Source organism: Hemibagrus wyckioides, linkage group LG15, assembly GCF_019097595.1.
Source record: "Hemibagrus wyckioides isolate EC202008001 linkage group LG15, SWU_Hwy_1.0, whole genome shotgun sequence".
Classification (NCBI taxonomy): Eukaryota; Metazoa; Chordata; class Actinopteri; order Siluriformes; family Bagridae; genus Hemibagrus; species Hemibagrus wyckioides.
In genome coordinates, this window is record NC_080724.1 from 911,711 (window position 1) to 935,562 (window position 23,852).

The 23,852-nt window shown below is 41.3% G+C and overlaps 1 protein-coding gene across 5 annotated transcripts; it reads left to right on the top strand.

Moving 5' to 3' along the window:
• Window positions 1-454: 454 nt before the first annotated feature.
• usp19 (ubiquitin specific peptidase 19) lies at window positions 455-22,840 on the top strand. 5 transcript variants are annotated; one of them, XM_058410272.1, is made up of 27 exons: window positions 455-657; window positions 1,546-1,575; window positions 1,860-2,176; window positions 7,734-7,862; window positions 7,997-8,133; window positions 8,243-8,755; window positions 8,911-9,256; window positions 9,524-9,674; window positions 9,976-10,047; window positions 10,143-10,258; window positions 11,175-11,398; window positions 11,999-12,191; window positions 12,295-12,428; window positions 12,553-12,711; window positions 13,001-13,111; window positions 13,365-13,475; window positions 13,580-13,681; window positions 13,787-13,927; window positions 14,019-14,137; window positions 14,240-14,383; window positions 14,471-14,808; window positions 14,915-15,025; window positions 15,132-15,348; window positions 15,516-15,668; window positions 15,791-15,957; window positions 16,249-16,424; window positions 18,861-21,123. In XM_058410272.1, the coding sequence occupies exons 3-27, from the start codon at window positions 2,014-2,016 to the stop codon at window positions 19,134-19,136; spliced, it is 4,503 nt and encodes a 1,500-aa protein (XP_058266255.1). In that variant the 5' UTR covers window positions 455-657; window positions 1,546-1,575; window positions 1,860-2,013; the 3' UTR covers window positions 19,137-21,123. The 5 variants fall into 5 exon arrangements, with proteins under 5 accessions (XP_058266255.1, XP_058266258.1, XP_058266259.1 ...); XM_058410275.1 differs by lacking the exons at window positions 1,546-1,575; window positions 18,861-21,123 and adding an exon at window positions 21,149-22,840; XM_058410276.1 differs by lacking the exons at window positions 1,546-1,575; window positions 18,861-21,123 and adding an exon at window positions 21,149-22,840 and having other exon boundaries at window positions 11,181-11,398.
• Window positions 22,841-23,852: the final 1,012 nt, after the last annotated feature.

Below are 23,852 nucleotides of genomic sequence, written 5' to 3' on the forward strand. Positions count from 1 at the left end.
AGCATCAGCACCTGGTCAGCCTCAAGCCTCTAACTCTACATAAAGCAAAGCTGTGAGTGCACGTAGTGTCCAACTTTTACTTTTTAACCCTGAATATAAGTTCATCGTCCAGGTATTTGAAGTGTACTTCTTCTTGATGGAGTGTGGACAGAGTGGACAGACCACTCATGTTCTGCTCACAAGAAGCTGCATCAGTATTTGATTTGGGCGCACCTCACCTGTGTAAAGGTGTTCCTAATAAAGTGGTTAATGAGATTATAATGAGGAACACTTTTCAGGTCAGTTGAGGACCTAATTCATCTACACAGGTTCTAATTCATCTACACTTTAGTTTCTAGACAGCAGGGGGATATGGAATAAGGTTAAACACGAGGAACTACTTCTTTAACCTCTCGATTATTTACTGAATATACTCTACTGACCTCTAGTGGTCAATTAAAGGCGTGCTGGCTGAGCCCGGAAGTCGTGGCGGATGGTCAGGCAGGAGGGTAGCTCGTGCGATCTGAAACCCGTGTCCGGTGTGTTTTCTGCCCCAACCTGCGTGCTGGGATCTGCTGACCGGTTTGAGGAAACAAGAAGGGTTTTAATCTCCACTGTCCGAGCAGCAATGGGCCCTGGATAGAATTTTCTGGAAAGGACGGAGCTTTTAGTTTCGAGGTAAGATCGACGGCCCACTTATTATTATTATTATTATTATTATTATTATTATTATTATTATTATTATTATTATATGGAGCTTAAGGTTTTGTGACCACGCGCTGCCTGGTTAACTCACTGACACTGACCCCGAGTTTACTCTTAACCTAAACCAAACCATCGCCATAATGATGAATCGTGTCTTAAACGAATTGTTAATAATTCTGCTGTTTCACTTCTGGAACTGAGAAGTGTATGCTATGCTAGCTACTCCGTCGGGCTTTGTGACAAGCTAGCTAACAAACAAACCGGTGTTTGTCTTTAGCTGTGTGCTTAGTTAGCTAGTCCACTCGGAACCAGGGTTCTCGCTGTTGGGTTCTTCAAGCGCTTTCGCCTCTCTTCTGCCAGGCTCAGTACCATGTAATTGTTAATCTAATCTAAATTCCGTGTCTTGTATTGAGGCTAATTTTATCTGCCACGAAAACGTGAATAAAAAAAACAGGCTCGAGACCAGGCTAACTCGCTAAACAAGCTAACTTCTAAAGCTGTAGTGTATTTAGATAGCTGACACTCCTGCTAGCTGATGAAAAGTGTAACTGAATTCGCAGTGGAATTATTTTGGAACAGGTTTTTTGGTCAGAGCTCAGTTCTCCACAGCGTCTCACTGAAAAGCCTTTTCTTTCACCTAGCCGGTGAGCTAGCGCTACAATGACGGCGAGCTAATCCGGTTTCTCTCGCTAGTGTTACCCGACACCGGCATCGATGATTTATAACAATCAGCTATTTGGGAGCAGACCTCAGTCCAGTCGGTCGGTCCAGTCAGTCTCGTTGTGGTCACTCGTTTTCACACATTTTTACTAAGTATTTTTGCGGCATGTTAAGTCAAACTTTCTATTAAATTCTCCTCAGTGCGCCAGTCGAACGCTCCCCAGTGAGTAGGTACGTAACCTTGTTATTAGACATCGTCCTTATATATTTCTTTCACATAAATATTTTGTCATGTTGTAGATATTCGACATTTTAGTCGCTAAGCTGAAGGCGGAGAGCGCGAGCCCTCAGCTGGACTGGCCGAGTGTCCAGTGTCTTCAGGGTGTTAGCATGACACTGCAGCTTAACGCACAGAGCGCTAGTCATGGGGTTTAATACGGATTCGTGGTTTTTGCAGTATTGTTTTTTTAATAAACACGCACACACAATGACCGCTGTCCTGCTCTGGTCTTCAGCACATCCCGATTCTGTGCTGGGAAAAGCAACGCCGCCAAAATAGCCGGCCCGTGCAGGAAGCGGCGCAGCTCGGACTCAGACCCCAGTGAAAGCGGCTCGGCCGGCGGCAGCGAGGTGAGAAACAGCCGCCCTGTCAGCGGCAAGTGGCTGAAGATGGCTAGCAGCAGCAGCTCTGCATCAGGCCCTGCGAGCCGTCGGAGAGCGCAGAGAGGAGCTGAGGAGAGCAGCAGCAAGAAGAAGCAAAAAGACCGAGCTAACCAGGAGAGCAGAGAGGCCAAGCGCGCGGCCACTGCGGCTAACCTGGACACTAAGAAAGGTGAGCCTTCAGAGCCATGATGCAGCTCAAGTTCAAGGGCATGTCTAATTACTGCACTTTTATTTTAGGACTTAGAAGATCATCAATACCACTGATAGTCTTTTGGATCCTACGTTAACATTCATCCTTAATAATCCGACTATACTCTTTAACCAGAAAAAAACCCAAATGCAACTAAATGCATTCAATTCAGTCTTATAACACAGTAAAATAATAAGTCATGTGAATAAGTCTGTGTATCTGAATATATTCATTAATGGAAGTTTGAGTAATGAGTGATTTACACACACGAATCTAATTAAAAATCATTTTCATTCTTGTCAAGCTAACATTTTGAGGATTATCTGTGACATGACCTAATACAATTTGATACTGGTCAGGAATCAAGTAGAGATCATACACACTGTTAAAAAACCTTTAATATAATCAATTGAAATCTGCAATCAGAATAAATTTTCATCGATTTGCAAAAATGATTTTATGTAAAGAAAGTGATCTCTCTCTCTCTCTGGCATGAAATATCAGACTGGGTTTGACATGCACTATGTGACCAAACATTTGACCGTAACCGTTATACTCTTTTTGAACATCCCATTCCAGGTGGTGTAATAATCCCCACTCTTCAGGGAAGCTTTCTAGTAGGTTCTGGTATGTGGCTGTGCATGTTTGTGTTTTATTCAGACATGAGGATTCGTGAGGTCAGGCAGATGAGAAGGTCAGTGTCAATTCATTCCCAAGGTGTTCAGTGGGGTTGAGGTCACACTTGAGTTCTTTCAGACCAGCTTTGGCACACCAGGTCTTCATGCAGCTCGTGTTCAGGCCTCTTAGTTCCAGTGAAAGATATCATATATAATTATGTGATCCTGTACACATACACTATATTAGCCAAAAGTTTTGGGACATCTGCCTTGCCATTCACATGAATGTATTATGGAGTTGTCCCGCCCTTTGCAGCTATAACAGCTTCAACTCTTCTGGGAAGGCTTTCCACAAGGTTTAGGAAAGGTGGGAGCATGAAATTGTCCAAAATGTCTTGGTATGAAGCTGAAGCATTAAGAGTTCCTTTCACTGGAACAAAGGGGCCGAGCCCAACCCCTGAAAAAACAAAACAAAACAACGCACACCTGGATTCAGTGATTTGGAGGGGTGTCCCAATACTTTTGGTGATATAGTGTATAGTGGAATGGTCAAGTGTCCACTAACTTTTTTCCCCAGTCTGGATCACTGGTGTATTCTAGATGTCGTCTTGATTTGTTTGATCTTTCACTGACCGCATAGCAGAACCTGTCATAAAGCCCAGATTTCAAAATAAAGTTCAGATTAAAGATTTGACACTGATAAGATTCCGCATATTTATTGTCTGTTGGCATACAGTCATGGTTTTTTCCTTTCTGTTATAACATGGCTGTATCACACACATGTATCGTGCATTTTACTGTGTGAATGTGAGCTCGTGATTAAAATCGTGTTCCCTGCTGTGTTTGTGTGTGAGGGAGTGATGAGGAAAGCAGAAGCTGGAGTAACTCAGCAGCAGTCAGTGTGATAAAGACGTAAATGCATTGTTAAAAATATTTTCTGTAAGGATTGTAAGCAAATATATCAGGATAGTTTGTGTGGAAATCAGTCCCTCCAGTATTTCTCAATTTTGTGATTGCAGAATATTTGGAGTAGCTTGAAATTTTTTAAAAATGACCACAGATGTGGAGAGCTGTAGGACATTTAGATCATCTCAAACAGAGTGACCAGTAAAAAATCTGCTGAAATGTCACAGGATAAAACAGGCTTTAGGACCTTAACTGAAAGGTATGAATACAATAAAAGCTATGAGGAAGTAGTATAAAAGTGTCCTTTAACGTATGATTGTCAGTGGCTTGTTTAATTAGAGGGCAGGGCAGCACAGCACATTGTTTGTTTGTTTTTTTACAACGTCTACTGTTCAAAAGAAATACTTGTGGAAGAAGGCAAGGGACCGAAAGTAAAACTAATGTCTGCAGCGTGAGGGAAAGCTGAAAGGCCGTGTTCTGTGGTCACTCTCTTCTACATATCAGTTTAGAGCTATTAGCCATCTCCAGGGGTTCTAAATGACTAAAAGCCTGAGGTGTGGTTCTTGATTATTAAGGTGAGAAAAGCACCTGTTTAATACTCATCTTGAATAATGGTGAGCACTTTAACTTCCCAGCCTGGTGTTGTCATAATCAGTAGAAACCATCATATACCCACGCTGATATGTTAGTTTTCATCTCATAAAGAAGGAAATTCTCTCTCTAAGCAGCATGACTTTTTATTCTAAATATTACACTCTTTGCTTTTTATAATGATGTTTACTTTTTGGGTTTATTTGCATTTTTTTTATCCACACACGCACACAATTTTAGACCCTAAAACATCTGTATTTTTTCTTATCAGAATGTCCAGTTTCTTCTTTTGAGCTTCATGAGACATTAGACCTGTGGACTTGGTTGGTTTGTTTCTCAAAGGCCATACAGTGTTGTTTGTTTGTGTGTGTGTGTGTGCGCGCTTGCCTGCTGAATGCTGAAGTGTTGTAATCCAACTCTGTGAGAGGCTGCCTCAGTGAAGCAGGTCTTTGTCAAGGTCATGAGAGCAGCTCTACCCTGCACCAGCTCTCAGTCCAGCACACACACAAGCACCTCTTCAGCATGCTGGACTCACACTTCAGCACTACACTGAGGCTCAAGTGCTTTGTCCAGCTACAAATATTCTCTCGACAAAACAGCCCTTACTGGTGTATCTTTGTCATTTGGTAAGGAAAGCCATAATATTAAGTTGACTATACTTTTCACATGGAAATAAGAGTCAAGGTGAACTTTTGTCTCCCAATATACACTATATTGCCAAAAGTATTCGCTCACCCATCCAAATAATCAGAATCAGGTGTTCCAATCACTTCCATGGCCACAGGTGTATAAAATCAAGCACCTAGGCATGCAGACTGTTTTTACAAACATTTGTGAAAGAATGGGTCGCTCTCAGGAGCTCAGTGAATTCCAGCGTGGAACTGTGATAGGATGCCACCTGTGCAACAAATCCAGTCGTGAAATTTCCTCACTCCTAAATATTCCACAGTCAACTGTCAGCTGTATTATAAGAACGTGGAAGTGTTTGGGAACGACAGCAACTCAGTCTCGAAGTGGTAGGCCACGTAAACTGACGGAGCGGGGTCAGCGGATGCTGAGGCGCATAGTGCGAAGAGGTCGCCAACTTTCTGCAGAGTCAATCGCTACAGACCTCCAAACTTCATGTGGCCTTCAGATGAGCTCAAGAACAGTGCGCAGAGAGCTTCATGGAATGGGTTTCCATGGCCGAGCAGCTGCATCCAAGCCATACATCACCAAGTGCAATGCAAAGCGTCGGATGCAGTGGTGTAAAGCACGCCGCCACTGGACTCTAGAGCAGTGGAGACGCGTTCTCTGGAGTGACGAATCGCGCTTCTCCATCTGGCAATCTGATGGACGAGTCTGGGTTTGGCGGTTGCCAGGAGAACGGTACTTGTCTGACTGCATTGTGCCAAGTGTAAAGTTTGGTGGAGGGGGGATTATGGTGTGGGGTTGTTTTTCAGGAGCTGGGCTTGGCCCCTTAGTTCCAGTGAAAGGAACTCTGAATGCTTCAGCATACCAAGACATTTTGGACAATTCCATGCTCCCAACTTTGTGGGAACAGTTTGGAGCTGGCCCCTTCCTCTTCCAACATGACTGTGCACCAGTGACCAAAGCAAGGTCCATAAAGACATGGATGACAGAGTCTGGTGTGGATGAACTTGACTGGCCTGCACAGAGTCCTGACCTCAACCCGATAGAACACCTTTGGGATGAATTAGAGCGGAGACTGAGAGCCAGGCCTTCTCGTCCAACATCAGTGTGTGACCTCACAAATGCACTTCTGGAAGAATGGTCAAAAATTCCCATAAACACACTCCTAAACCTTGTGGACAGCCTTCCCAGAAGAGTTGAAGCTGTTATAGCTACAAAGGGTGGACCGACGTCATATTGAACCCTATGGATTAGGAATGGGATGTCACTTAAGTTCATATGCGAGTCAAGGCAGGTGAGCGAATACTTTTGGCAATATAGTGTATATCCGTTACTCACATCTCTCCCCCTTCCTTTGTAAAGGTCTCCATGTTCTTCCTGCATATCTTGGATGCAGGATGAGCTTTGAGCTCTGTGCTGAGCAGTTAGACAGTTGTCTAGTATTCTCATTATATTGTTTTATTTTATTGACTTGATGACTTAAGTGTATTTATTTCTTAGATTTCACTAAACATCTTGACTAAACAGCCCTAGCCAGCTGTAGCTTTGTTAGTGTTACCCTGTAATGTCAAATATGAGAGAATATGAATTAATTAAATATCAGGTCAAAAATCACACATGTGCTAAAGGCTGTGTTATCCTGAAATTACAACCACCCAGAGCCTTAACCACTTGAGCTACCACCACCCCAGTTTTACCTACCATCCATCTGTGCTGCTCCATCACCATGTCATCTATATGGACTGCTCATTGATCAGACTATGTGCGTATGTTAGAAGTAAGCTGGATCATATGCACATAAATGTGGACATCATTGTAGCAAGTGTCTATGATGGAACAAGCAGAGATGCTGACCTGAACAAGTGTGATCATTAAAAATATCAGAGAATGTGAATGTTAAGGTTTCTGTCTTTTATATATTGTGATTGTGATTTAAAAACAATGCTGGCTTTCCCAAATCACGGAACTGCTGGTTATAGTTATACACAACACTAAGATAATAATGCTTTTGTTGTGTAGCAGCTCTGTTCCCAACATGGTTTTTTTCCCTGTGTAAAGACTGAGAAACAAGTCAAATCTGTCTCCATGGTTCAGTTCCTGTACTCTTTGGGCTAGTTTCAAGTCTTTGCATGCATTTTGAGATGGAGTTGAGCTGAAACCTACCAGCTTCATACTCTGCACTGTATAGTAAGCTCTATCTGAAAGTGAAAACTTGGCTTCCCGGCCCTGATTCCCAGACCTTGTTTCAGTGTAAACTATAGTTTAAAAATAATTAACAGTGTACAAATAATAATTTAGTTCAGCAAACACTGACTCCTGTGTCGTCCTTTTCAGCTCGCTGAGTCTGTGACGTGTTAAAGCAGAAGCAGAATTTATAGTAAAACAAACAAATAAAATAATTATCATTTGTAGTCTTGATAGTAGTAGTATTCGTTCAATTCGTTAAACAAATGACAGTGAAAATACATGCTTTTGTGGGATATTTTGCTGCAACCTTTAAAAGCAAATGATACTGAAATGCATGTGAGCAGTGTGATCGAAAGTAGAATTTACTTTAATTATTCTGGCTTCAAACTTGGAAATATAACAATAAAAATCTGTGTTAGTCCCCCCACCCCACACACAAGCTTTCCTGAATAATATCATTCGGTTACTGGCGCAGGCCTGGTGACAAAGCATGATGGACATAGCAACAGTTTTTTTGGGAGTGTGAAAGTTACTTTCATTGCCAAGGTGCTGACAGGACAGCATTAACCTGTGTGTGTGTGTGTGTGTTTTTGCTCACACAGATGTATTTCTAGACTGGAAGCAGAATGCAGATGAGGTGATCGTCAAGCTACGGTGTGGTGAGGGTGCACTGAAGCTGGAGAATGTTGACACTGCCTTTTCAGACACGGCCTGCCAAGTCCGCTTCCCAGGTAACTAAACATGGCGTGTTGTGTACCGTCATATCTCATCAAAGTTTAAAAGCCCATTCCCATTCTTGTCATACATTTCATTTAATTATTGATGTATTGTGTTGCTGTATGATTTGTGTGTGCTGTGATCTCAGATGGGCGAGAGTGGAGCTGTCACCTACACGCCGAGATAGAGAGCTCCTGCAGTAAAGTGCTGTACAAGGAGAAAGGCAGCATACTGCAACTCATCATGCAAAAGAAAGTCCCCTTCCACGACTGGCCCACTCTTATGGTATAAAAAGCTGCTCTCAATAGACAGACCTTCAAGGGAAGTTTTTATTCAGTGGTTCATATTCATCCTTTTTTTTTTTTATTTAATTGTTTTTGCTTTAATTTCCCAGAACACTAAAGAGAACAGTCCAGTGAACATCTTGAGGGAGAATGAATGCAGTCAAAAGTCATCAACGGACCGCTCTGAGAAATCCAGCCTGAGCTCTGAAACGCTCAAACCTTCCAGCAGACTGGAAGAGCAGGCACCACCGACAGATCCGAAATGTAGTAAACCTGACCGTGGTGTAAAAAGAGGGATGAAGAAGAAACAGGTGGAGAACACTGAGAGTGCAGGTGTCAGAGTATCTGAGACTAAGACCGGTGCTAAAGGAGACCTGACACCTGAGCCCACTGCCAAGAGAACTGTCCGTCCTTCCAAAAGCACAAAGGAGCCCACTGTAGCATCTAGCCCTGCACGTGAGCATCAGCTCAAACCAGTAGTCAATGGCAAACCCCTAACAAGCTGTGGATCTGCCTCTGTGTCCACTACTGCCCGAGAAGGCAAATTACAACCCCAGATTAAAGCAAGCCAGGGAGTACAAAAAGAGAAAGAGATGGAAAAAAAGACAGACGGCCGCACTCAGGTCAGGGGCAATATCATGTTATCTGAGAGATTCTTATCAAAATGTTTTCATTCTTTATGTTTATCCATTATTCTTTTATGTTTATGATTGACATAATGGTGTGTCATATCGGTATAATGGTGTTATATGGTGTCACTTGTCTTTTTGTCTTTTAGGCCGAAGCGGGTAAAAATAAGAATCAGGTAACTGTTTGTGAGCCAAGGCTAGAACCACATGAGCCATCTCCTCCCAAAGTAATACCTCCTGGAGAAACCTGTAAGACTGGGGAGACCAGCAGAGGAGGAACTGCTCCAGAAGACAGAGAGAAAAACAAAGAGCAAGGGAGGAATGAAGGCGCCATGCAGGACCGAAGACAAACGGATGTCCCAGCTCACCGTGTGGAATCTGGAGAGATCGTTCCAACAATTGACTCCAAGAGGCAAGTGATTAAAAATACAGAGGAGGAGAAGAGGGACAGATCTAAAGAGGAACCATGTGAGAAGAGTCTCGAGAAAGACAGAGGTCAGTCCAACATTCTGACTAGATTAACATATAAGGCATGGGTTGCAATGTTGCTTGTTTTTTATATTTTGTCACACTTTAACAGATGTACTGTGTTTAACACCTAAATGTCAGTCCCTGAAGCTGGGAGTGCTGTCAGATGTTTGTGGCGCTGTCCTGTTTGATTCAGACATCAACATTCACTGTCCCAGAATGTCTCGGCCCTTTGGAAACCGATTAAATGATTTTGGTTGATGATTTTTATTTATTTATTTATTTTTGGTCCAGAGCCAATGGTGAACCTGTCATTTGTGAAGAATGATTCATATGAGAAAGGGACAGACCTGATGGTTGTCAATGTCTACTTGAAGGAAATCTGTAGAGAGATTTCCAAGGCGCTCTTCAGGGAACAAGACTTCACCCTCATCTTCCAGACCAGGTGAGTGGAAGTTCAAGGATGAGTTTCTAGGATAGGTGCAATGCTCAGGAATATCAGAAATGCATTGTGAAATTACATTTTTTCTGGATTCTGTCTCTGACCTCCTTACAGTGAGAGAAATAAATAGTCAAGTTACTATAACAGGAGTTTGCTAATGGTAATGTGGTGAAAATACTTTGAAACTGTATGCATGATGTTGTATGCAGAATCCACATACTAGCAAATGATAATACTTATTAAAGATATTCTAAATACATTATTAACCAGTACATTTCAGTTACTATTGTATTTCTCCTTTCAGTGATGCTAATTTTTTACGTCAACATCCAGACTGTGGACCAAACACTGTCTTCAAGTGGCAAGTCAAACTCAGGTAAGTGCTTCTGGCTAGTGGTTAATATTAGTACCTCAAGCATCAGTGGCTAGTTTGTCCAGCATGTGTTTAAATTGGATTAACTTGGGTTTCAGGAACCTGATTCAGCCGGAACAGTGTAGTTTTTGCTTCACTCCATCTCGTATAGACATCACCCTGAGGAAGAGGCACAGTCAGCGATGGGGAGGTCTGGAAGCCCAGGTTTCACAAGGTCTGCTGCCTGTATTCTACTTGCTTTTACCAGATCATTACACATATCTGTAGTCCATTTTTTGTGGACCATTTTAATGATGAAAAACAGCTTTCTCCAAAATTTCATGGTCAGTGCTGGGTTATGAGTAGTTTGCCAGCCCAGAATTTCCAGCGTAAGGACTTCAGCCACAAGGAATCGTCCACTCCCTGGGAATTTGAGCACTTAATTTTTGTTTGTATTATTACACTTATCAAGCTTTGGGGATAAATTCCATATCCTCCTACTCTTTAACCTAATGAATTATGTTTCTGTCTACACTGTTATAGTTGAAGTGGACCGACATGGAATGTGTATCTCGTAACATGGACCTGAAATTGCATTTAAAACATATAAAAACTCTGTGGGACATGGTTACCTGATCTAGTTCCCCCAGAAATAACGTTTACCTGAGAGCAGCCTGTTGAATTTGGTATGACGTGGTGAGGCATGTCCTAACTGTGCCAGTTTTTAGAGGAAAATCATACACGCCTTCCCTCAGTTCGGATCAATTTGGATCAAAACTTTAGTGGGTGCGAAAGAATAAACTTTGGTTCTGTTGTAGCTGGAGTAGCAGACAAGTGTTTACATGTGGACATGAGGGCACTATTCACAGAAGGAGTGTGTAAGCAGAGAACGATCTAGTAACTCAATACAGACATGCCGCTTAGCATGTCCTTGTCCCTCTGCCAATCCCCCTAGTCCAGGCTGCACTGTACTTCTTACTAACGACAGTAATTCTGTAATTATACCCCGTTTTTTAACATCTATTTTGCAAATCTAGATGATCATTAGTGAATATAATGATGAAAGGCTAGTTATTTTTCTCCCTCTGGAACTGCCATTCAGATTTGATCTTTTATTTTCTAACCACAAGCTCTATTCTCCTCTGTTTAAGGTGCAGTGGGGGGTGCGAAGGTTGCTGTGCCCTCTGGGCCTTCCTCCCTTGATAAGAGTCAGCCAGGGAGCAGTCAGCATGCTCTGCCTGCCAAGGAGGAGCCTCGAGCAGGGGAGGAGAAGCCTAAATCCTCTCGGACACCAGAGGATGGTGCGTTAGATGCCGTGGTTCCACATTCTGTCTCTGATCATGTTCCAATCAAACAAGAGCCAGCAATCACCACGGTAAGACAAAAACTGTGCAATCCTGTGTCATTTAGTTTGTTTTTTTCATTCCTCACAGTCTTTGTGTTAGGACAGTTGATAAAAGAGCTTAGGGCATTTTCCACTGCAGCAAGTAGTAGAATAAAGTATCTCAATACTGGAGGGGAGCTTTTCTGTTAACCATCACATGGCTTCCAAAGGATCCAGTAGTTATTATGGATTAATACAGGCAGGAGCTTTAACAGAAGTTTGATTAGATCATGACTATTTTGCTTTAGGTTTTGTTGAATTGAAAAAAAACCCCCAAAAGTATAATAAAATCATAAGGTAGCAAAACTTTTCCTGTGCTAGTTTTGTCATAGATTACATAAGCTGGTAAACCTGACCGCTGTTTAGGTGAAGAAACCATGTTCCAGCTCTTCCTCCATTATAGACTCGGCAGTGTTGTGCATTTGAAAGATTCTGCAGTCTTAACTTACTGTCTTAATTCTGACCGCAATAGTGTCAGTTTGGTGGAAAATGATCTAGATGTGTTCTTGTTTTGGTCAGTTTTTATTTCTGAATAAGAAAACGCCTTCAGGTCCTACTGGGTGCACATAACTGATTGGACTCTCTCCCCAGCCAAAGCCCACATGTATGGTGCAACCAATGACCCATGCTCCTCCTGCAAGTGGTGAGCGACCTGAGGAAGAGGAGGAGAAGAAGGTGTGTCTCCCTGGCTTCACAGGGCTGGTCAACCTGGGAAACACATGCTTTATGAACAGCGTAATCCAGTCTCTCTCCAACACGCGTGAACTGAGAGACTATTTCCATGGTAAGGGGATTTCAGAAATTAAATCTAATAACAATAATCACTGACCTCTTGGAGAAAATTTGTTATATTTCTTGTTGAGCTAAGAATTTTATCCTTATTTCAGATCGAGCGTTTGAGACAGAGATCAACTGTAATAACCCCCTGGGTACCGGTGGAAGGTTAGCCATTGGGTTTGCAGTGCTGCTGCGGGCGTTGTGGAAAGGCACTCACCATGCTTTTCAGCCCTCCAAATTAAAGGTAGGTTTTGTCTTCTTAATGCTGCTGTACTTTATAGCTTAGTATAGACTTTAGGTTCTGCTGCTTCTTTGAACAACCCAAGTCAATCAGTTGAACAGATGTGCTTGTCCTTCTCTTCCTGTAGGCAATAGTGGCCAGTAAGGCCAGTCAGTTTACAGGTTATGCCCAACATGATGCCCAAGAATTCATGGCGTTCCTCTTGGACGGTCTGCACGAGGACCTGAACCGTATCCAAAACAAACCCTACACAGAAACGGTGGATTCAGATGGCCGCCAGGATGAGGTGTTGCTCCTTCTTCCTAATTCCAATATAGCACAACTAACCCGACCTCCACTAACATACTACGTCTCTCTGAATGAGTTTTACTTACAGCTATAGAGTGCTAGTGGTTTGCGTTCGTTATAAACAATATTTTATTTCTAATAAAAAGTGATTTGTTCGTTCTGCATTGCTTTGATACCTAAGAGTGGATACAGAAAAATGTTTATTTAAACATGCATATATTATTGTTTTTATGAATAAAGGGAGAAAAGGGGGATGTTTAAATGATTGTGCAATTATAATTTGACAGGTTGTTGCAGAAGAAGCATGGCAAAGGCACAAAATGAGGAATGATTCATTCATTGTTGATCTGTTTCAAGGCCAGTACAAGTCCAAGCTCGTATGCCCAATGTGCTCCAAGGTACATAAATGTGTCTGTTTTCTGTATTTCTGTCTCTGTAAATGTGTACACCTACATGATGGTAAATTACATAAAAGCTGAGTTACAGCACCCCTCCGTGGTGGTTGTTATTTGGATAATGGTGCTTGGGTTTTATGACTGGTGTGAAAACTTGCACGGTTGTAAGAAATCAAAGATCTATAAAATGTGGTTATATTTCACCATTTTGTTTTATTTTTAAAAATCTAATCACTTCTTATCATCTTTCTTCTAGGTTTCTATTACCTTTGACCCCTTCCTATACCTGCCTGTCCCTCTACCTCAGAAACAAAAGGTGCTCACTGTCTTCTATTTTGCTAAGGAGCCCCACAAGAAACCAGTCAAGGTAAAACTCAGTCTGTTCTTTTGCTCCTGAACTCAAGTCCACTGGATTTATTTCATTTTTCCTTTATTTGCTGCACTAAACCTCTTTCTGAATCTGTCCTGTAGTTTTTGGTGAGTGTTAGTAAAGAGAACTCGAGCACAGCAGAAGTGTTGGAGTCGATTTCCCGGAGTGTGAGAGTCAAACCAGAGAACCTAAGACTGGCAGAGGTATGTGTGTTTGTTTACTAGTTTACTGTTTAACCCCTGTTTCAGTTCTTCATATGGCTAAACAGTTTAGCTCTATGGTTTAAAGTGTTGTTCGTTCCTCCTCAGGTGGTGAAAAATCGTTTCCATCGGATATTCCTTCCTTCTCACGCCCTTGATACCGTTTCATCCACCGACATGCTCTTCTGCTTCGAGGTGCTGTCCAAAGAGCTGACTAAGGAGAAAGTGGTGCTGCTTAGGGTCCATCAGGTCTCGCAGCCTTTTAGTACACGTCACTAAACTATTTTCACATTGAGTTTTTGTTTGTTTGTTCATTTAATTATTTTCTTTATATATGCAGAGGCTTCAGGTTCCCAGTATTCCTATACTCAAGTGTGCTGCCTGTCAGAAACCTCCTCTGTCAGACGATGAGAAACTGAGGCGCTGTACACGCTGTTATCGTGTGGGTTACTGCAACCAGTGAGTCGTGAATTCAGTTCCTGGTTGTGTTCGTGGATGGGGTGTTATTCATATTTCTCCACATTCTAGAAAGTAAAAACATATTTTTTTTTTGTCATATAGGGCTTGCCAGAAGAACCACTGGCCCACCCATAAATCTCTATGCAGACCCAACTCTGAGAATGTAGGCCTGCCATTTTTGATCAGTGTGCCTGAGTCGAGGCTGACCTACACCCGCCTCACTCAGCTACTTGAGGGATATTCCAGGTAAGCTGGACAGACCACCTTTATTTGGATATAACTGTCCGATTTGGTGTGGCAATCTCTCTTAAACCGTGTTCCTTTCATGTGCAGGTATTCAGTGAACGTTTTCCGTCCTCCGTTCCAATCTGGTCGGACCTCCCCTGAGGCTAGCCTGTCTCGTGCTGATCACCATCTATCAACCGGTTCAACTGCTGAGGGATCTGGTACAGAGGAGGAAGAACTTCATGCAGTTGAAGAAGGAGAAGTTGAGGAGCAGGCCAGTGTGTCTTCTGAAATGGCAGCAGCACAGGCCTCTGCTCACTCAGCCGAAGACCTGAACTCTCTGTCCACTCAAACCACAGATTCTGCCTTCTCTGAGCTGCTGTCCTGCTCCCAGGATCCTTTTGGAGAGAAAGAAACGTCTTGTGAAAAGGCTGTGAAACCAGAAGGTATCTTCATAATGGAATTAATTATACATTTTTTATGCATTTGATTTTTTTTCTCTGGATATTTCAGTAGTTAATGTGTGTGTGTGTGTGTGTTTGTGTTCTTCAGCTGCAGTCACTGGGTACCAACAACCCTCAGAATGTAGTTACAGGAGTGGTTCTCAATTCTATATCTCACTACAAGATGCCAACAACAAGGAAGTTAAACTTGAAGACAAAGGTTAAACCTCCATCTTTTCTCATGTCTTCATTTTAAATTCAAAGCCTCTTTATTTTTTCAGAGGAACCTCTTCCACCTGCTGATTTTTCTCTCTGCTGTTATATAGGTGATGGAGTTCTGGAGGTGCCTGAAGACTGCACAGTGGAGCTGGTGTGGAAGAATAATGAGCGGCTAAAAGAGTATGTGCTGGTGCGCTCCAAAGAGCTGGAGTTTGATGAGGACCCAGGCTCTGCCAGTGAGACTGCCCGGGCAGGACACTTTACACTCGAGCAGTGTCTCAACCTCTTCACCAAACCTGAGGTGCTAGCACCCGAGGAAGCATGGTAGGAAATGAAAAAAAAAAAATGAAATAATGGCTTTCACACTCTTTAGAGTGTACTTATATTTGAAATAGAGAAAGGGGACATTTTGGATTCACTTCAGTAGTTAGCTTTACATTGTGCTAGCAATAGCTTTTCTTCTCTTGTGGACTTTTTCCTATGTTGTTTAGGTACTGTCCAAAATGTCAGCAGCACAGGGAGGCTTCCAAACAGCTTCTGCTTTGGCGTCTGCCGAATGTTCTCATCATCCAGCTCAAACGATTTTCTTTCCGAAGCTTCATCTGGAGAGACAAAATAAATGACATGGTGGACTTCCCTGTGAGGTATGCAAAATCTCCTAGCTATAAATAGTATATCCTAAGAGTTTTTTTTTCTTTTCCTTTTCTTCTGCCTGTTTGTGTATTAATTATGCAGTGGATTCTGTTTTGATTGCCTTCGTCCATAGGAACTTGGACTTGAGTAAATTTTGTATTGGCCAGAAGGAGGATGTCCAGCAGCCCCCTATTTATGACCTATATGCTGTTATAAACCACTATGGTGGAATGATTGGAGGTCACTACACAGCTTATGCTCGTCTACCGAATGACAAAAACAGTCAGCGCAGTGATGTTGGTAGGTCCAGCTCTTTTGTTTCCGTCATTAACCTCTTGTACTCGTGCACTTTTAAGTTCTGTGCAAGTATTTTTTATTTTATTTTATAAATAAATCCAGATTATATATGGCACTCTTTATGCTAGGTCTTTAGCTGGGAGTGTTAAATATGGGCATGAAAAACATTTTAAGATTGAATCATTATGTAAAATTCTGTGTCATCTTTGGATATTATGTTTTTCTAGGTTTTTTTATTAAGCAATATCAGTATCGCTCCCCCTGCATTAACTGATCTGGTGTGTCTTTGCTCAGGCTGGCGTCTGTTTGATGACAGCACCGTGACTACAGTAGAAGAGAGCCAGGTGGTGACCCGCTACGCCTATGTGTTGTTCTACCGACGTAGGAATTCTCCCGTAGAACGACCTCCTCGCCTGCTCGACCCGCTGGGAGCCGAGTCTCCCGCTGCAGCCGGAGCAGCAGCCAGTCAGGTGGGCCGAGTACAATTTCTTCCATTTAACATTTCATTATTCTCTGCGTTAGAGGGAGCCGCTTCACATCCCACAAGCTCTCTGCTCAAGGAATAGAGGAATCCTATTGGTTTTGCCAAAACTACACTTAATGGCTTGGGGTCTGTGTTAACTTCTCTGGATGATTAATGACTGTTTTTGAAGTAAGTGCTGCACCATACAATGGGAAATGTGAATAAATGTGTGCATTAGGTTAAACACCTGAGGATACCTGGGGCGAAATTTCTCACTTTATTCCCTCTTTAATTTCTGTGCCCTTTCTCTTAAATACTAAACTTTAAGCTGTGTACTTAACAGGTCATGTATTGTTGTGGGGTTTTTTGTTTTGTTTAGTTTTTTTTTGTTCATGTTGGAACCACCATGAAGAAACATATGCATGTCTTGCATAAGTCATTTATTCATACTTTGGTACATGATAGATGCTAAATGTAAGTCTGTGTCTTTTAGCAGACTAAAGTAAAAAGATTAGGTTTGTTATTTTGTCTTATGTTGAGCTGAAATCTCATCGAGGCACAACAGCAAAGTTTTAGACTCTGTGTACATTGTGTTAAAAATGTTTATAAGCTCTTCTGTCTGTGTAGTGTCCATCTGACCTGTAATAAGTTCGCAGTGTCCAAGCTAAAAATGAACAGGGATTTATGTACATCCTGACGACTGAGGTTTAACTCTTTTATTAAGGGTTGGTGTAGGAAACTGTTACGCTACCTTCATGGTTTATTGTAAGTACCAGACCTCAGTGTTAAAGGTCTATTCAAAACCTTATCCTTTACATTAACGTGGGTTTTTAAGCTTAGTATTTTTTATTTAGGAGTGGTTTAAGTGTGAACAGTAGCAGATTTGACACTGGGTCGGCCAAATTGCTCTAAATACATGGCCTTGTGAGTACAGTGTGGAAATAAATGAGGTCATGATAAAGTAAAGGGCTTGGTGGAATGCCTGGGTATGCTTTATGAAAGCTTATTGAAAGAATTAAAGTAAAGAAATATTCTGTCCCTTCAGCTGGTCTGCTGGTTGCTGTGAGCTAATGACCAGTCAAGTTTAAAAAAACCAACCTTTGTGTCTCCTCTATATTTATATTCAAGCCAAATAAGTATCTGGGTTTTTTCCATCATAACCTTATATTATAGATGCCACATGTTGAAAGAAATGAAGGGATGTTTTATGAGAGCGACTTCATCACCTTGTTGACTTCAAAGCTACATTAACAGCTATAACGTCTTACATTCACAAGCTGAATCTATCACCCAGTCACAGTTCAGTGGTTTTTATACAGAACGTACCGCGTCCCACTAGTGTAAAGCATGTCCATGCAAAGACCTACTGACTGCCAAGGCTGCAGCTACACTTCCGTATGCAAAGTTATTCCACCTTCAGTATGTAATCACAAACATTTAAGGAGTTTAAACTACAGTTTGTTTTACTAGAAATACTCGGGGATTGGTGCTCGTATTAGACTAAACATTAAATTTTAAAAAGGCAAATAAAATACAAGTGTGCCATGTAAGATGCAGTAATTATAAATACTTTTATTTTATGTCAGCTTAGAATTAGAAGAGAAGAAGATGAAGTAAGACTGTATTCAGCTTAAAGTGCTTTAGTTGGACTGTTTGGCCGGGAGGTTGTGTTTTTTCCTTGACATGGCTGTCAATGTGTTACTAATCAATTATTCAGCTAGAATAACCATAACCTTGCCATTGTAGCTAATGAACACTTGTTTGTTTATTGTAATGCTTTTAAACCTATTAATGTTTTTAGAAGTGTTAGATTATATGTGTGACCAACTTAACACTATATTGGCAAAAGTTTTGGGACACCCCTTCAGATCATTGAGTTCAGGGGTTGGGCTTGCCCCCTTAGTTCCAGTGAAAGGAACTCTTGATGCTTCAGCTTCATACCAAGACATTTTGGACATTTTCATGCTCCCAAATTTGTGGGAACAGTTTGGGGATGACCCCTTCCTGTTCCAACATGACTGTACACCAGTGACCAAAGCAAGGTCCATAAAGACATGGGTGAGTGTGCAGGACAGTCAAGTTCCTCCACACCACACTCACTCATCCATGTCTTTATGGACCATGCATTAGTCACTGGTGTACAGTCATGTTGGAACAGGAAGGGGTCATCCCCAAACTGTTCCCACAAAGAGCATGAAAATGTTCAAGATGTCTTGGTATGAAGCTGAAGCATTAAGAGTTCCTTTCACTGTTCAGTTCAATTCAGTTACTCGGAGGGGTGTCTCAAAACTTTTGGCAATATAGTGTATCTAGCCAGTAGAATGTTTTTGTTGTCATTCATAGTGGGAATTTGGGTGAGCAGAGGTATTGCTGTGACTATAATTGGGTGCTTTTAAGGCCTGGCCCTGTCCCAGAAGCTGACACAGGTTTCCGCCAATCGCAGGCGTCTCTGATATGGCAGGAACTGGAGGAAGAAGCAGAAGGGCAACAAGGCGCTCCCTCCTGGAGCCTCTTCCGGCCCAGACTGCGACAGAGAAGACCCAGGACGAGGCTGGGAGAAGAGGGTGACCGGCATAGAGGGCTTTCATGGCGCAGACAGGAAGGCGTTTCTGATCATTCTGATGATGACCGTACTACATATTTCCTCCTGGGCACTATGGCTGCAGTGTTCGCATTGCTGCTTAACATCTTCTATCCCCTGATATACAAGTCTCATTAGGGATAAGCTGAGAAGTGTCATGTAGAGTGTATATATGTACAGTGTGTTTGTTTTATATATATATGTGTGTGTGTGTGTATATACACAGAGAGAGAGAGACACACACACAGACACGTGTAACATGCATCTAAAACACATACAGTTGCTGTAGCTGGATGGTTTATTTATTGTGTAAATGAGGCTAAGAGCCTCTGTGACTTCTGTATAAGTATAGAATGAACATTTTTAAATGTCTGTTTTATTTTTGATTTTTAAATAGAACAGTGTATAATAAATTATTACTTATGTACAGTACAATAATCTGTACTACCTTAAAGACACTTGATTACAGGGCAAACTCAGGGCATCCTGTAACTCTGACATTATTTTTATTTCTTATTCACATCATCTTCAGTAGAAACTTCAACACGCTGACTTTGATTTTAAAATACTCTCTCAGTAATCTACAGCTGTGGTCACTCCATAATGACTGGCCTTACTGTGTAAATCTAGATTTTATTCAGGTGAGTTTCTTACTGATGGGTGCTGTTCTGTCCACCATGACGACTGTTGTTTTGTTTGTTGCTGTGGATTAAACTCTCAGAATGATCTTTGAATTCTGTTGTTTTTGGTTAGCATTTTAATCTGATTGTTTTTTTTCTTTTTCTCTCTGTTTGTTTTGCCAGCTGGTGATATCGCTGTCTTTTTTTTCTTTTCTTTTTTTTGCCCCTTGCTTTAATTAGAGGTGTTCAGGACTGAGGGCCTCATGTGCCTCACACCTCCATTGTTCTGGGTTCAATTCCCACTTCACCCTGATTCACACGTTCTCCCCTTTCTCTCGGAGTACTCTGGCTTCCTCCTGCAGTCAAAAAGACATGCACTGAAGGCTGAGTGGCTTGTGTGTGTGTGTGTGTGTGTGTGTGTGTGCAGTTCTACTATAAGCACCCTGTCTAGGTTGTGCCCCTAGGGATTGGGCAACCCTGTGTTTTAAAAAAAAAAAAAAAAAAAATGCACACGGCGTCACACATGTTAATGAATGTGGTCTTTCTTTCTTTTCTTTTTTTTTTAATGTTTTGCCCTGTGGTCTTCATAACTGACCACAAGGACATGCCCATTCCCATGGTGTTTTTGGTGGATGCTGTGAGATCTCAGTCCTGATGCACACCTCTAGTAAATGTTTGTAAATGTTCTCAGATAAACAGTAATGTGTGTTTTCTTTAGACATTTTGATGGCCTTCACTTTGTAAGGGAATGTAGTGCTAGCTGGAGTGGTCATGGCCTCAGGGATGTAATTTGATAATATTTACTGAAGCCATTTATCCTGCACTGTGTCTGATTATCTCCAGGAAATGCTTTTAATACCACTAAACGACTTATTTGATAAATTACGACGTAAATGTTAATGCAGGTTTACACACACACACACACACACACACACTCTGATGCTAGAAACAGCTGTTTCCTGTATGTTATTGCATATATACACTATTGTAACTTTAAATGGTTCTTGTTTTCCACATCGTTCTCATGAGAATATCTCTCTATGATGAGTCTACATTCTTGCAACTGCACAGCCTTGGGTTTCATTTAATTCTCTCTTGTAATGATGTTAGTGTTTAATCTTTGGTTGGTTTGTGCAAACTGTATAAAATACTTTTCCATGTTTTAGAAGCTGTTTTATATTAAGTATGTATATTAATTTATTTATGCTAACGTTCTATTTTTGCCGTGATCATCACCACAGAGTCTACTGCAGTGTCCTGAGTGCTTAAGTCGAGTTCCCTGTAATTCTGTTTTGTAAATAAAATGACAGTCCTCCAGTGCACACATGTATTTTTGCTTGATTTCTTTGTAATCTTTATAACTATCCGGCAAATAACATTTCTCTCCTTCCTTGCAGCAGAATGGCAGTGATTTTTCTTCTTGGCTTTGCTTTATAGTTATAAAGGAGCGTGTAGCCTTTTCTCACTTGGCGTTGATGTGCACCAGACGGGGCGTGAAATCTCCCATTATAACAATGGTTTATTTTACAGGCTTCTAGCCAGGCACTCTTCGGGACAGACCTGGACGCAGAAGGACCCCCTCAATTGGGTGCAGAAGTGACGTCCGACCTCTTTGCCCGGTCTGCGGAATGCTCCGGCTCGTCCTACACCAGCATGGAAGAGGTGGACTAAACTCGCCCCTAAAGCTGTGTGAAGTGACCACCAGACAGCACAGCGGCCCTTGCCTCAGGGAGACTTCTTCCTTGAAAGAGACTTCAGTGCTCATCAGCTGATCAAGCACAGCAAAGGTGCTTCTGTTGCACATGTGCAATGTTTAAAATGTTAGAACTTAGATAAATGTGCTCGTCTCCCAACACACATGAAGTCATGCTTAAAGTTTGGATCTAGGTGCATTTGCCTAAGATGAGACACGGATGTTCACTAATAGCGTTTGATTACACGGGTGGGATGGGGTGGGATGTGTTGGGGCGGGGCTCACAACCACGACGTCTTCATGTATTCATGTTCATCCATTTTGAGGGTGTTGGACAGCTTGTCTAAGATTTAAAAGAAAATGAATCAGTTGTTGACCTGCGGTGTGGTGCCCATGTATTGCACGAACCCAGTGGACGGATCTCGTATTCACGGTCATATTTACACCCAGTCTGGACTGGCTCATCGGAGTGGTTTTCTTTGAATCTTTCCCGGAATCTCGTTTGTTTATTATTTGTAATAATTTTGTTTTATTAATAATTGGAGTTATTTTTCTCCTCTTTCTTCCTTTTTACACGCAACACCCTGTGGAAATGTCTGCATTAACCCTGCAAAAAAACCTGAACTTGCAGCATGTTGGTGAACTGTAGTGTAATGTTTGTTTTTTTTGGTTTGTTTGTTTGGAGCAGTTTCTTATTTCTGACCCCTTCTTCCTTTGTATTAGACTGTATATTAAACAGACGCTGAGAATGCTGCTGTGAATAAAAAGATATTAAATGGTTAATATAAATAAAACTTTGAGTAAGATAACTAAAAGGCTTTATGATAGTTTTGTCGTCTTGTAACCTAAATCTCAAATTTTAAGCAGTTACATTTGGAAGATTAGCTTTAACTGTAAGATAAATGAAGTTGGACCAGTGTTCAGGGTAAATAATAATAAGAAGAAGAATATTAATATTAAACAATAAAACTTTAGTCCAGGAACAGTTTACAATGTCTAGCTGCAGTCTGCCAGGTGATTATTGCTTTCATTTGAATTTATTTTGATTTTCTGATTCATTTTGAAGCTTGTCCATCTGTACAGAGAAAGGTTAATAATGGCGTATACATAAAACATAAACTGCTCTCATGTTCTAGATTATTAAAAAAGGACAGGTCTGTCATTAAGCTGTCAGGGTGTTTATTGGTGTATTTTTGTTTTTTCATTTTCACAGGGTAGCTGTTGCTAGGATGGACATGTTGGCATTACATCACAGTTTAATGTTTTTAATAATGACATGGGAAAAGGTGGTTGTTCACGATGATGGTCCAGGTCCTGTCTTCTTGTTCTTCATTCATTCTGCTTCATGTACATATAGAGATGATTTTCAGGTCAAAACTCCAACAAATTCATGTAAATACAGAACAACCGTAAACCTTTCTCTTGCCTTTTATACTAAAACACGTGTTTCGGGATATGATTTGCTGGACTCCTGATTGTACGTGTTCAGGTCAATCAAAAAAAACAACAATAAACAAGTCATTTCCTCATCTGTTTTACTGTGCCACAGTTTCTTTACTTCTTCACCACAACTATTTATTGATTAGATTGTGGCCATGAAATAATCATTAAATTGTCCATGCCATTTTAATAATAACATTAAAGTGGTTTATTAGAGCAGACTATTAATAAAGAAACACACACCATGTAGAAGTGATGATTTTTCTGATTTTGAAGTCTACAGAATTTTCAGTGTTCTTATCCACGTGTGACCTGCAGTTCCCTAAAAACTTGGATCACTATTTCATACACACACTGGCCACTTTATTAGGAACACCTACACATTCATACAGTTATCCAATCAGGGAATTATTCACACAGAGGTCAAGAGCTTCCGTTCATTCAGTTCAGTTTATAATTTTGATATGCATTAATTTTATAATATAATTATGCAATATGAACAAATCAACTACAATTTCGATTTAAACTTGTGTTAATGAATTAATATTAAATGGATTTTTCAGGATCTCAGTGGAGTTTAGAGAGGAGTCCAGGGAGTTTTTTAATGCGTGTTATATTATGAATATTATAACAGTATTATATTTCCAGGTTTTTTTGCATTCCTGTGTTATAATGAATGAAACTTTAGGTTTAAAAGATGTGACTATACACCTGTGCATTCATTTTAGCGCATGCGTAGTATAGATCCTCCCAACGTCCTAGCTTGATTTTTAAAAGCGCATGCGCAGAAAATCTAACCTGGGAGCGTCATGTCACTATTCGATCCGTACCGATAACACGGTTTGTACTGCGCATGCGCACTGTGACAATTTACCACTACGAAATACTATTTCGTATTACAGTTTATGTTTAAATTACAGTTTATAACAACAGTATTATAAATACCCGGAACTCCCGCGAATCGTTTCGTCATACTTTAGACAAGACGTAGACGCATTTCCGCACATGCGCAGTACAAGTCGTGTTTCCGGCACGGACCGAGTTTTGACACGTGACAGAGCGAACACGGAAGTGTTTTACTGTAACCCCGGAGCTCTGCAT